We start from the raw sequence: 14,756 nt of genomic DNA, 5'->3' as shown, positions 1-14,756 counted from the left end.
GGCCCGTGAAAGCAATAGTACTCAACAGGAAGGAAGCTAAAAATAGCACAAGGGTTTTGTCACAATCTATCAGTTCAGAATAATTAACTCAGAAGATTTGAAAGACCTGAACTAAAACTGCAATTTTTGCAATGATAAGTGCTTTACGGCCAAATAAGAACTTTGGGATGCAGTCATAGGTGTAGCATAGGAAAGCTGGCAGATATTATACACACAGCAACATCCCACAAACCACAATGGGGGTAATGATCAGATTCTCTGTTTATGCCATATTTATTGAAGGATAAAAAATGACCTGGACATCTTAAAACAGTGCCCACAGGATCTGATGGCCTTGGTTTGGTGCCTCATCTGAAAACATGAGCATTTGCTCAGTACTGCACTCCAGGTTTACCTTGATTGGAAGGCACAACAGCTTTGTGAAGTGATATTGAGGGAAGGGAGGAACAGGAAGGCTGCGGCGCTGTGGGATTGTAACCAACCCAATGTAAAATAAGTTTGCTCAATTGGCTTAGAGTTATCATAGAATGCCTACAGTAGAGATAGAAGCCATTCAGCCTATCAAGTCTGCACCAAATCGCTTAAGCGCATCCCACCCTATCCGTGCATTTCCCATGGCTAACCCACCTCGCCTGTACATCCTGGACAGTCTGGGCAATTTAGCATGGTCAATCCCCCCTAACCTGCACATCTTTGGACTGTGGGAGGAAACCAAAGCACCCGGAGGAAACCCACACAGACACAGGGAGAACGTACAGACTCTACACACTTGAGGCTGGAACTGAACCTGAGCCCCATGTACTGTAAGGCAGCAGTACTAGCACTGTGCCACTCAATAGAAGAAAGGTACAAGCAATGCATGATTGCTTCATAGCCCTACGCATTGTATAAACCACAGGAAGCATCTTTCAGCTCATGTCTTTTAGTGGTAAATGGCCCTGACAGCGTGCAGAAAATGGAATTGGTGATGTCCTTGGGCAGTTGTGATTACCACACAATTATGTTCTGAATGATTTGGAATTCAATGCGACTGAGGACAAAACATTTGAAACAGGCCTTCTACCAGTGTACAAGCATCAAGAAAAAACCGGAGAGGAAAATGATTTATTTATGCCTCCATTCAGAATGCACAGCTAAAGTCAACAACAATTCAAATGCTTGACCCTGACTGAGTAGATCAATCCTGGGATAAATGGGAAGAATAAATTAACTGCATCAAGCAAAGAGAAGGACAAGGGAACAGCACAGGATATTTCAAAGACATAGGAAAAAGATGGTCAGAGAGACAAAGTGGTGACTGGAAATGAAGACGGTTGAATATGCCAATGCAATAGCATTCATTGTTCCAGCTTGTGAACTCCAAGAAGATGCTCAGAGAGGATTCCAATGGGGAATTTAATTGATGTCGAGGAATTTTCTGATACACTTTAATGTCTACCTCCAGAAAGCAATCACTAGAGCTGTCCATGGTAACAAGTTCTGTATTCGTGGAAGTAAGTCAAGTTGACTTAAACTTTGATGTCATCAAGATTTAGGCTCAATAGATGCTTAAAACAAAAAAGTGCTGGAGACCACAACAGGTCAGGCAACATCCATGGAGAGAAAGTAAGCTAACATCTGCATTAGCTTGCTCTCTCTCCATGGATGCTGCCTGACCTGCTGTGATCTCCAACATTTTTTGTTTTCAGTACAGATTCCAGAATCTGCAGTAATTTGCTCCTTCAACAGATTGTAAATGGGTTCAAAACAAAAGGAATAGTGCTGTGAACCTCCAGGCGTGAATACGAAGGAAGATGTTGATGTTTATCAATATTATGCAGTCACTGAAAATCAGACAGAACAGGAAAAGAAAAGCTGATATTTTATATGGAACAATGTAAATATAACACAGGAAACAATATCGATCTTTCACTAATTATTGAGCAATGAGTGGATCAAGTTTCTGCAGATGATACGAGTCGGTGAGGTAAGGATCTGTTCAAGGACAGCTAACATTGTATGAGAATGAGAAGTTCCCACTGGCACAACTTCCTTAATTTTAAGAGGAAGTAACATTCTGTGTTCTCAGCAGAAAACCACACAATGTGGTCTACCGAAATTTTCATAGGGCGCTTCGTAAAAGTCCCTCAATAAGGTTGCTTTCGAAACTGGAAGTAAGGGGTGAAACGTGGATGTGGATAAGAAATTGACCTGAAGAACAAGATAACATCTGCAGCTTGTTAGGAGAGTGATGTTTGTGCTTGGGGGTTGGGGGGAAGTGATGAAAGTGGGAGATACTGAACCAAGTCCTCCAGGTCGAAGAGTCGTGATCCTCGATTATTCCACAATTGCATCAATGTTTCTCGTTTCGGCAACACGCAACACAAAATTTGCAGACGATCGTAAACTGTGCCAAATGTGCATAAGGAAGAGATGGGAGTTATAATAAAAGTCAAGATATGGAGGTGCTGGTGTTAGAAGGGAGTGGACAAAGTCAGAAGTCACACAAAGCCAGATTATAGTCCAACAGGTTTTGTGTGACTTCTGACTTTATAAAAGTCAAGGTAGATGTGCCGAAAAAGACAAGACTGAGCGATGAAGCCCAACATTGTACAGTGGAAGGTAAAGCAAATTGAAACCATGGTTGGACTACAGGTGCTGTGAGAAGCTTTGACACGGTGGCTGCTGAGAAGAAATTTCCTCTCAAGAGAAATTCTGGAACTAAAGATGCTGTTTTGCAACATGGCATCTTCTGTTCAAGACGGCAATGAGGAGGAATGTATTTTCTCCAACTATTGTCGGTGTTTAGAATTCTCTTCTCTTGAACATAATGGAATCTGAGGCTTTGAATGCATTCAAGACTAGATTTATTGACAAAGAGAGTTATGAGGAGCACAATCAGCTATGGTCTTCCCAAATGGCACAGCAGACTTGAAGGGCTGAATGGCTTCCTGTTGCTCCTGTTTCTGACTGCCATATGTTCTTATAAAGAAAGGCTTGCATTTATATGGCACCCTTCGCAGATGGGAACGAAATATGATGGAAGTGTGGTCATTATTGTATTGTGGGAAACACAACAGGCCACTTGCACAGGGCAAATTCCACAAAAGAGAAATAGATAACGATCAGCATAATCTGCTTCCTTAGGGCTTGATATTGATCAAGATGCTTTGGGCAAATTTGAAGCTTTTCCTCAAATATTGCTGTGGCTTACTTTCTGACTTCTTGAGAGAGAGGTGGGGTCTAAATTTAATATTTCATTTAAAAGAAAAGACTAGGACTTAATTCTGCAACCATAAAACAGGCATTAAGTATGAAAATATTTCCTACCTGATATTGTAATAAGTACGTTCAGTCCTTCCAATACGTCCATTTGTTGGAAACGCCTTCGAGTAATGAGTGAGTAAACTTTGCCTTGGCCACTCCTGTCCAATAACCAGAGCCCATTCTCTGTGCCTACCAGCAGATTGACACCTGAAAAGATCGAAATAGGTTTAGGGAAAATGTGTAACCGCTACAGCATTTTACACCTTTTTTTCATCAATAAATCCTGAACACATTGAATTGTTTGTGGAGGAAGTGATTACCAATAAAAATGACCAGTTGGACAAAAGAACATTCCATCTTCCTCTGCTCAGCTGGCAAAACAGAGAATTTGGATTTATATTGGCTTTGCCAATGTTCTTTGCATCATGAAATATGAAGTGATACAACATAATAGGCCACTCGGCCCTTTCAGCTTGCTCTGTCGTTCAATAAGATCAGGGTTGACCAGGCTTTAACTTCAACTCTACATTCCTGCATAAGCCTGATCATTTCTCGTCCCTTTGGTAATGATTGGGTATCTATCTTCCATTGTCTTAAAAATATTTAAGAATTCAATGCAATATTATGAGGGCACATGTGGCTGCGTATCTGTGCACAGCAAGATCTTACAAAAAGCATCTGAGATAAGGGTCCATTCTTGGTGATTTGAGCAAAGAATATTGCTGGTATGAAGAGGCCTTCTTAATCCTCTTCAAATCGTTCAGTACGTTCACCAGAAGCTATGCACTTCAGTACAAGCCCCTTTCTGTGCTTGTGATGAGATATAAATAATGCTGCCCATTATTGAAGACTGGCCCCTCTACAGACTCAATGGTTAATTAATTACCTGAAGCTTAGCAAATAAGGAGGCTATCACTTGGCTCCCAGGATTTGCTAAATAAATAAAAACTCTGTGACTGATGATTAAGTTGAGGAAATGGTTTTACTTTCACTTGGGAATTACTGAAAGGTATGTAGTGAACATAGGCAGGAAAAATCATGACAATCCAAGAAACAGGAATAGGACGAGATCACTTGTACAGTACGGGAAGAGACTCTTCAGTCCAACTTGTCCATGCTGATCAGATATCCTTAATTAATCCAGTCCCATTTACCAGCATTTGGCCCATATCCTTCTATACCCTTCCTATTCATATACCCATCCAGGTGCCTTTTGAATGTTGTAATTTTACCAGCCTCCATCACTCCCTTTGGCAGCTCATTCCACGCACACAGCACGGTCTGCATGAGAGTGCTCCTTAGGTCCCTTTTAAATCTTGCCCCTCCCACCTGAAACCTATGCCCTCTATTTTTGGTTTCCCCAGCCCTGGGGAAGAAAAACCTTGGCTATTTACTCTATCCATGCCCCCCATGATTTCTTAAGCCTCTAGAAAGTCACTCTTCAGCCTCTGACACTTTGTGAACCTTTAGGGAAGAAATCGTTTCTCAAACTCCTTCATTTGAAACTATACCCTGAAGCTCTCCTTTCCTCTACAAGAGGAAACAAATGCAGCATCTAGCCAATAAAATCCCCCGAGCTGAAATAATAGGTTAAGTAAAATTTAAAGTATCTTTCGAGGGAAATGGAAAAATGATTGAAGAAAACCATTGAAGAAAGGGCACATGGAAAGCACAAGGAAATGTGACTAAGTCTATAAATCTTTTCGAGAATCATGAGGGGAGTGACCGCTGCCTCTGAGCTGTAAAATACAATCATTTTACACATCATTGGTGATGGAGCATCTCTGACATCCTGGAATGGTTGAATGCCTGGGCCTAGATTTGCTCCTGAGGCAAATCTGGCTCCAAATATAACTTCTGGTTGTTTATACTGTCACAGTGAAAATCTCAGAGAGTGCAGAATGCACCAGACTGACTGCAGAAGTAATGAGGTCTAGGCGATGGCATTCGCGTAATTACACATGCATAAAACATATTCTAAATGCATGGCCTCCAGCCACTACCAAAAGGATAATATGATTCAGAGACAGCAAGAACTGCAGATACTGGAGTCAGAGTCAATTCAGTGTGCAGCTGAAGGAACACAACAGGTCAGGCAGCATCAGAGGAGCAGGAAAGTCGATATTTCGGGTTGGGACCCTGCTCTTCAGCTTTCCTCCAGCTCTACACTGTATTGGATGAAATGATTCTTTTGGATTTGAATCAACTGCATTTTTTCTGCTGTGTGACAAATCAGCTCTATTGAGAGGGGAGTAACCGCTACAGTAGCAACTATTTGGGTTTCCATGCTGCCTTCAATGTAACATAGCGTTCCCAACTTGGTGCTCCAAAAAGAATGTATTAAGTTTGACACTAAGTAAGAGGAGCTGACAATGGAACAGGTATTCAATTTGCAAAGAGTCGGGTTTTGAGTGATGTCTTTAAGGAAAGAATCAGGGAAGAGAATGAGGGAATTAGGGAAGGAACTCCAGAGCCTCGGACCTGAATCACCAAAGACGTGCCTGTCAGCTGTAGGAAGGGTGGGCGTCAGGCAGTGTTGGGGGATAGGGTTCGGTTTGGAGAGTAAGTGGTTAACCTACAACGGCAGGTTATAAGGCAGAGGGAGATTACAGACATTGGGAGGACTGAAGACCTGGAGAGATTTTGAGGAAAGAATGAAAATTTTAGAATGAAGCTTTTGGTGGGCTGAGACCCAACTTAGGGTCAATAAGCACAGGGGTGATGGGTAAACATGGCTGGGTGTGAGTCACAACAGTTATAACCAGAAGCATCTAAATCTTCAGAGTTCTCTGCCCATGATGATGGGAAGTCTAAAGGGGAGGTGGATAAGCCATGCACAGACGTCCATGGGCAGCACGGTGGCTCAGTGGTTCGCACTGCTCCCTCACAGCACCAGGGGCCCAGGTTCAATTCTATCCTCGGGTGACTGTCTGTGTGGAGTCTGTACATTCTCCCTGTGTCTGCTTGGGTTTCCTCTGGGTGCTCTGGTCTCCTCCCACAATCCAAAGATGTGCAGGCTAGGTGGATTGGCCATGTTAAATTGCCCGTAGCATTCGGGGGGGTTACAGAGAGATAGGTCTGGGTGGGTTGCACTGAGGGTCAGTGTGGACTTGTTACGTGAAGGGCCTGTTTCCACACTGTAGGGATTCTATTCTACGGTTAGCAAGTTGCTTCTTGGGAGGTGCCCAAGACAATGAAAGGGGAAAAGACTGCACTTTCTCACTGGTAGAGACCTTGATTCCAGGCCCCAGTGTCACCTGGAGTTTGCCTCTGCTGATTGAGCACACAGTCCCAGTGAGGGCCTGGGTTGTGAACATGCAAACACTCTAAGTCTTCCCTAGATTGTTGTTACAACAGAGGCTACATTTTGGCTGGGCATTCGCTCCACTTGAAACACACTGGGAGCTTCAGCACCAAGCCAAGGTCTGTTCCCTCATATGAAATGCACATGACACTTTTTCACAGAACGTTTTTGGTCAAATTTGCTACAGCATGTGAGGAGACCAAGCAGCCCATTGGACGTGTACTGGCTCTCCTAGAACTGTAGAAATGATACAGTACAGAATTGAGTCATTCAGCCCCTCTTTTCCATGCTGGCCCAGAACTCTGTGCATTCCTCCTTTCCACATAATAACTGAAGAAACTAGAGGTGGTGTTGAAGAATCCAACAGACATTTATTACAGCTAACTATCATGTGATATGAAGACCTTTTTTTAACAAATAAGCACATTAACAACAGGTGTAAAATTATTATCTCCATCTGTCTTGCATGGTAGAAGGGATTAGGAAGGCAAATGGAATATTGGCCTTTATTGCAACAGGATGTAGCCTTGTTTCAAGTGTACAGACATTGTGAAGACCACACATGTAGTACTGTTTATTTAAGGACTGATATTCTTGCAATGGTAGTAATTGATATAAGGTTGATTCCTGAGTTGAAGGAGTTGTCCTATGAGGAAACGTTGCATGGGTTGGGTCTACACTCATTGAGATTTAGAAGCATGACAGGCGATCACATGGAAATAAATCAAATTCCCAGGGAAATTTGAAAGTGTAGATGGCAGAACTGCTGGTTGTCACTGGACTAGCCACCCAGAAATCCAATCTGATTTCCTGGCAACATGGATTTAATCCTATGATGGCAGATGGCACATATTGTATTCAATAAAAGATGCGGAACAAAACGAAAACTACCAGATGTCAACCAAGGAATCATTGTCACTTATTGTAAAGATCCATCTGGTTCGCTGTATGTCCTTTAGGGAAGAAGATCTGTCATCCTTACTGGGTTTGGCCTACATGTGACTCCAGACCCACAGCACTGTGTTTTACTCTGGATAACTAGGGAAGCGTAATAAATCCTGGTTTAGCCAACAACGCTCATATCCCATATATGAATTTGTGAAGAGATGCTGAGAGCATGTTTCTATTTCTGGGGAAAGCCAGTACTAGTTTTTATTAAGGCCTCTCCCATATATGACTGAAATGAGGGGGCATGTCTTCTCTCAAAGGATTTTGAAGACACAGCGAGCAGCGAAGGTTGTGTCATTTTAAAGACAGAGCTAGACGGATGTTTGATTTAAGAGGAAGTGAAGCGTTCTGGAGGGGAGAGGCAGTAGACATGAAAATGCAATTAAGGAAAACCATTTTGGACTGGGATGAGGAAAAACTTCTTCACCTTGAGAGTGTTGAACCTGTGGGAAACAAGACTGCAGAAAGTGGTTGAGGCCAAAATATTGTACGACTTCACGAAGGAATTGGATATAACACTTGGGGCTAAAGAGATCAAAGGATATGGGGGAGAAACAGGAACAGGCTCGAGCAGCCTAGTTACTCCCATTTTCTACAGTTGCATGGTAAGGCCTCAATCAGGTCAGGCACATTCCTATTGTGTGGTGAGGCAGGCTCGATGACTTAAAATGCCGACTCTCGATTCCTTAGCTCGAGTTGTAGACAAGTGCAAGCCCTTCCTCTTCTCTTGAACTTTTCTTTAACTCTTCATCAATTTATTGGAATGTGCCCCATTCTAACAATCTTTATCAGCAACAAATAGCGACATTGGCTACATTCAGGTAAGAAAATTCTCAGCAATATCTCACCCCATAATGCAGCACATAATATCTCGGAATTAAATTTCTTCTTGTACTTGCGGATTTCCGGAGTATCGCTCTGTGGTCGTATGTTGGTCGGATTGACATTGACAACGGATCCCTTTCTCGCACTGTCTCGTCGGGCCGGCTCAGTTTTATGGGCTGCTGAATCGGGAAACAAAAGACAAAGCATGGGAATAAAGCACAAATCAGCTCCGAAATTCCAAAGTGCTAGTTTCTGAAATGTGCTCACATACCGAGTGCCCCTGGAGGACTGCAAGGGGAGATCTGAAGGAGCCTGGGATCAATGAACGGTGTGAAGGAAGAGGAAGACGAGGAACTACATTTTGGCTGTAGATCTTCGGCTGATTCGCTCTGAAAAGAATTGCAATTGAAACTTGAAACACACCTTTATAAAGGAATTTGTATGCTCTGACCCTAGCAGCCCTCTGCTTGGTGGCTTCTTGCATTTAGATTCATGTGTATTTACAAAACACCTTCAACATAGTCAAACAAATCAAAACCTAATTTGAGACTGAGTTTCACAAGGTGAAAGCCAGATAGATGACCAGAGAGTGAGCAAGATTTATAAAGAGCACCAGAGAAATTAATGAACTGAATTCCAGAATTGAAGGCCTAGGTAGCTCTGTTAAAGGTAGATATGAAATTAATTAATCAATTCTAATCAATGCCAGCGTTGCACAAAAAGCTGGAACTGCAGGAATACAACAGAGTTTGTTATTTGTGCTGTATGGTGGTAATGTCTCTGTTTTTGAGTTGGAAAGTGTGGGTTCAAGTTTTTTTTATTCATTCATGGGATGTGGGCATTGCTAGCTAGGACAGCATTCATTGTCCGTCCACAGAAGTTCTATATGCTTCAGATGCATGGACTCGTACATCTGAACAGGTTGTTTGAAAATATCCAAAATGGACTTGGAGAGTTGGATGCAATATCCCCTTCAATATTTTGCTCTGTGCTGCAGGGTCACTTCATTTTCATGAGTGACAACTTTTCAAAGTCATAGAGTTACTCAACATGGAAACAGACCCTTTAGTCCAATGAGTCCACTCTGACCATGTTCCCAAACTAAACTAGTCCCACTTGCCTGTGTGTGGCCCGTATCCCTCCCAAACTTTCCCATTCACGTACTTATCCAAAAGTCTTTTAAATATTGTAACTGTACAGACATCCGCACTTCCTCTGGCACTTCATTCCACACAGAACCAGTCTGTGTAAAAATATTGCCTTTCATGTCCTTTTAAAAACTTCCTCTGAGCACCTTAAAAATATGTCACCTGGTTTTGAACTCCCGCACCTTAGGAAAACGACTTTTGCTATTCACATTATCTATGCCCTTGATGATCGTATAAACCTTGATAAGGTCACCCCTCAACTTCTTACATTGCAGTGAAGAATGCCCCAGCTTTTCCAAACTATATTTAAAGCGCAAACGGTCCATTCCCAGCGACTTCCTGGTAAATCTTTTCTGAACCTCTCCAATCTAATAATATCCTTCCTCTAGCACGTCGAGCAACACTGCACATTGTATTCCAGAAGAGGCCTCACCAACATCCTGTATAACTGTGAATGATGTCACAACTCCTATACGTAAAGGTCTCAGCAATGAAGGTAAGCATGCTAAACACCCTCTTAACCACATAACTAACTCAGATGAAAATTTCAAAGAATTATACAGCTGAACTCCTAGGTTTCTCTGTTTGAGAACACTAGCTAGGGCCCTACCATTAATTGTACAAGTCCTGCCCTTGTTTGCTTTACCAAAATGCAATACCTCACATTTATCCAAATTAAACTAGATCTGCCATTCCTCAGCCCATTGGCCCAATTGATCAAGACCTTTTTGTAACCTTAGATAACCTTCTTCACTGTCCACTATGCCGTCAATTTATTCTCATCCCTTACTCTCATGCAAACTGTTGACATGAAGTCTTAAATGCAACAACTTGAGAGCAGCCTGCCTGGTGCTAGTGTGAGTGCGAGGCAGCATTTGTCAACAGTACAATGGATGCTAGAGCACGTGTTTCTCAGCATGAAGCCATACTCCAACACAGTCTTGCTGAGATCTGTCCCTGCTCTATGTATACTGTTCAGTAATTAGTTCTGATCTGTAAAGCCTGCTCCGTGCCCATTCCCAAGTACATCAACAACATGGTGGCAGTGGAGGTATCAAAACCCACACTACGCTACCTCGCAAGCCCTACCCCGTGTTTCCTACTACAGTCTCCTGGAGGTGAATCTTCAACTCTTTGAGATTCCAGCCTCGAGGTCAATCCTGGGGCAACCCTAGTTCAGGTCTAGGGACAGTGGGAACTGCCTTTCTGTAGAAGGGTCCAAACCCGAAACATCAGCTTTCCTGCTCCTCTGATGCTGCTTGACCTGCTGTGTTCATCCAGCTCTACACCTTGTTATACCTAGTTCTATATCTGTACAGCTTTGGACATGTAGATAGGGATCGCTAACATGCTGCAGATTGTGGACCCTTCCAAGTCAAAACAAACAAGCAGGAGGGAAATTATCACTTTATGGAAGAATGGATTTTCTGCCTCAAAAAGTATTCTGGCAGCTTTCATTGCAGGTTTTCAACTTCCTACATCAGAAAACACAAAAGACTGCTTAAAGAAACAGATAATTAAAGCTACCTTTGTATGACTTATCCCAATTCCCAATCTATCACTTTAACCAAACATTTACTCTGCAGTTCCCTTTGTAATAACAGAAATGTTGCATTCCCAAAAGGCTAAAAGACTAGAATATACTACTGTAAATTGTATCATACAGCTTTTTAACTGCACTCTTTACCTAATTCTAGGGGAGGAACAGACAGCAGGGTAATACTTTAGGGATTTTAACAGAAAGGCATTTATAGAGAAAATTGGAGCGATGTACAGGCATTATATTAGAAAAAGTCGTTAAAATCTTGCCTTTAATTTGGGTGATAGTTGAGCAACAAATACTGGCTTTGCCCTCAATGTTCACATGACTTGAAATAAAATTCCAGTCAGGTAAATCATTTTAGCTCAAATTAATCGAAGAATAATGAGGAATTGTTTGCTGCTTATCTAATGGTAAAGATATTAGCTTTTCTCAACGATGAAATGTCACTTCACATGAGTTCTCATTTGCATTACGAGTGAATGAAGAATTTCCTTTCATTTCTGTCTGTCACTAGTCGCTGGTATCACACAGGGCAGATGTATTGCTCTTTGTAAAACATGCCTGGTTAGTTGCAGTCCTGTTGTGAAGTGGCTGAGGGCCGTGCTCCATTCCCTGCTGATTAGCTGAGATGTTTGGAGAGTGGCTTTGCTGAAGGAGGTCTGGGAGACGCTGAATCACACTGGGGCCATCTGCACATTCTTGCAGTCTGCTACACTTCTGCCCTGCTATCTTCTGCACAGAAATAACACATATGTTAACGACGGAGAGAGAGAGGAAAAAACAAAGGAAAAGAGGCGACTGATGTCTGGCACACTCAGTGTGACCATCAAGAAGTGTTGGAGCTGACAACACTCCTGATAATTGGACCCTTTCATATTCCTTCAACAGTCATCAGGCCCTCCTGACTTTCGGGCCAGTTATGGCTACGGTTGGAGAAACTGGTTTTTTTCACAGTTTTAGTTTTGTTCTCTCCCTTTTTTTAGGCTGAGGGGAGAGGCTGGGCTTCTCCTGAATTTGGGTCAGAGCTGAGACTCGGCTCTTCGTCCTGTTATATTCGATAATTTCACGAGTTACTGGACGGTTGGAATGGTAAAGAATTACACTGATACAGTCACCCTGGCTACCCCTAAAGTGCTTTCTAATTGCAGACACCATCGTACAGCGGCAAACAAGTGGTAAACCGCAAGATCCCTCCCCAAAAGAAAAGCAGTGAAGTAAATCACCGGATCTGCTTCAATGGCACAGGGTGGGGGATAAATATAGGATGGGATAGCTTCACTGCAGAATTGTCCTGCTCTCCATTAAGTAGTGTCATGGGATCTCGTACAGCCATCACTGGTGGAAGATGGGGCTTCAATTTGACATCTCATCCGAAAGAAGACATGTCCTTCTTTGATGTTAGATCTCCATACTGGGACTTGAACCTGCTTGCTCCACCTTTGCAGTCTGTGCATATATCCGTGCTGAGTTTGTGGAAGTTCTTATTGTCTCACTGGCTGTTTTGCCAGTTCTCTGATTCTCAGATCTCCCGCTCATCAAAACATTTTAGAGATAAGATATAAAGTGTTATGACAGAAGGTGGGATTTCAGTCCTGGCCAGCTGAACTCTCAGTATTGGCACAATGATTGGAGCAGGCTCCCTCCAAACAGCTATGTGAAGTTTACATAGGTAACTGGAATGTCTCCAAATGAATTATTTAAACTGATAATTCGACACTGATACTTATGGATGTCAGGCTGAAATGTTCATATTATGATGTTATAATTTTTACAACAGTCATCAAACTATTTCTGAACAAACCACTTTCTCCATCACTGGCATAATGCATGTACCATCCTAGGTCACATGGCAGCAGCTCACGCCAACCTCTTCCACAGGATCTCGCCATCACGATGGCCTCTCCTAGCAGGACGGGGTAACAGGTTTATGGAAATACTATCATCTCCAATTGATTGGGTCAAGCCCATATTTGACTGCACATCCCAATTCATTTCACTATTGCTGGACCAAAATTCTCAAGCCCTGTACCTTAACTTTTGTTCTTCATTTTTCAGTTTTAACACGAAGGAGACAGTTGTGCTGAACATTTGAACTTATTTCCTTATTTTTCTACTTGTATGTAGGTCCTTTGTACCTAAGATGATGCCATGTCTGGTGACTCTGTACACTTTTCACTGTACCCTTCGACCTGGTACTTGAGAACATGTGATAATAAAACTCAAAGCTAAACCACATCTAAATCTAAATCTAATAGAAATGTGTGTTTACATCTTCCATAAGGCTGCACAGTTCAAGAAAAATGGTCGTGAATACTATCTCAAGACCACCTACAGCCTCGTACAGTGAGCTCAATATCTCAATCCTTCAACTACAACTATGAACTAGCATCGACAACGGCACCAACAGTATGGAAAATTGCCTAGGTATAGGGTGTTGTGGACAATCTAACCAATTTCCACCCCATCAGTTTACTCTTTGCCATCAGGACTGTAAGAGAAGGCTGTCAAGAACAATACACACAAGCAGCACTTTTTTTTTATTCATTTGTGGAATGTGAATGTCGCTGCCCAGACTAGTGTTTTTTGCCCATTTATTGAGAGGGCAGTTGAGAGTCAACTTATAATCTGCTCAATGATACTGGGTTTGCGTTCTTCCAGGACCACTTAAGCCCTGATTGCATTACAGCCTGATTTCAGACTTGGACAAAAGAAATGAGAGGTGAGGTGAAAGTGGCTGTCCTTGACTTCAAGGCAACATTTGACTGAGCATGACTTCAAATAGCCCAGGTAGAACTAGTCAATGGGAATCACGGGGTAACATCTCTGCTGTTTGGAGTTCTATCCAGTACAGAGTCACCAGACATGGCATCATCTTAGGTACAAAGGACCTACATACAAGTAGAAAAATAAGGAAATAAGTTAAAACGTTCAGCACAACTGTCTCCTTCGTGTTAAAACTGAAAAATGAAGATAACAAATTGTGAAGCTGGGTGAACACAGCAGGCCAAGCAGCATCTCAGGAGCATGAAAGCTGACGTTTCGGGCCTAGGCCCTTGGTGACTCCTGAAATACTGAAACTGTCAATGTCAAAATACTGCAACACCTGGACAATATACAGGTTTGGACTGACAGCAGCCAGTAACGTTTGCATCACACAAATGCTAGGAAATGAGCTGCTTCAACAAGAGAGAAGCTAACTATCACCCTTTCTCATTAAATGACAGTCATCATCACTGAATCCTCTGAGGTCAATATGCTGGAGGTTACCAATGACCAGAAACCGAATAGGATTAGCGACGTAATTGGCTACAAGAGCAATCATAGGGCAAGAATCTTGTAGTAAGTGACTCACCTCTTGACTCCCCACTGCCTGTCACTATCCATACACACTGCGCAGTTCAAGAAAATGGTCATGAATACCATCTGAAGACTACCCACAGCCTCGTACAGTTAGCTCAATATCTCAGTCCTTCAACTACAACTTGAACTAGCATCGACAACGGCACAAGTCAGGACTGTGATAGAATACTCCCCACTTGCCTGGATGGGTGCAGCCCCAACAACACTCTAGCAGCTTGATGCCATCCAGGACAAAGCAGCTACTTGATTTACATGCAGTCACAAACATTCACTCCATCCACCAATGATGCTCAGTACCAGCAGTGTGTACCATCCATGAGATGCACTGCCGAAATTCTTAGACTCCTGAGAGAGCACCTTCCAAACTCATGACCATTACCAA

General features: G+C 42.6%; 1 protein-coding gene across 1 annotated transcript in view; it reads right to left on the bottom strand.

Annotated features, from left to right (window-relative positions):
• The window catches only part of si:zfos-2326c3.2 (mitogen-activated protein kinase kinase kinase kinase 4), a 282,941-nt gene that overhangs the window by 62,074 nt on the left and 206,111 nt on the right, over nucleotides 1-14,756 (bottom strand). Inside the window, exons 21-24 of the mRNA XM_059651336.1 lie at nucleotides 11,576-11,746; nucleotides 8,595-8,712; nucleotides 8,347-8,502; nucleotides 3,310-3,453 (exon numbers count right to left, since the gene is read on the bottom strand). Coding sequence (XP_059507319.1) covers nucleotides 3,310-3,453; nucleotides 8,347-8,502; nucleotides 8,595-8,712; nucleotides 11,576-11,746 — 589 coding nt within the window. The remainder of the gene's footprint in view (nucleotides 1-3,309; nucleotides 3,454-8,346; nucleotides 8,503-8,594; nucleotides 8,713-11,575; nucleotides 11,747-14,756) is intronic.

Source organism: Stegostoma tigrinum, chromosome 15 (assembly GCF_030684315.1).
Source record: "Stegostoma tigrinum isolate sSteTig4 chromosome 15, sSteTig4.hap1, whole genome shotgun sequence".
NCBI classification, from domain to species: Eukaryota; Metazoa; Chordata; class Chondrichthyes; order Orectolobiformes; family Stegostomatidae; genus Stegostoma; species Stegostoma tigrinum.
This window is presented reverse-complemented; position numbering and strand designations above follow the sequence as displayed.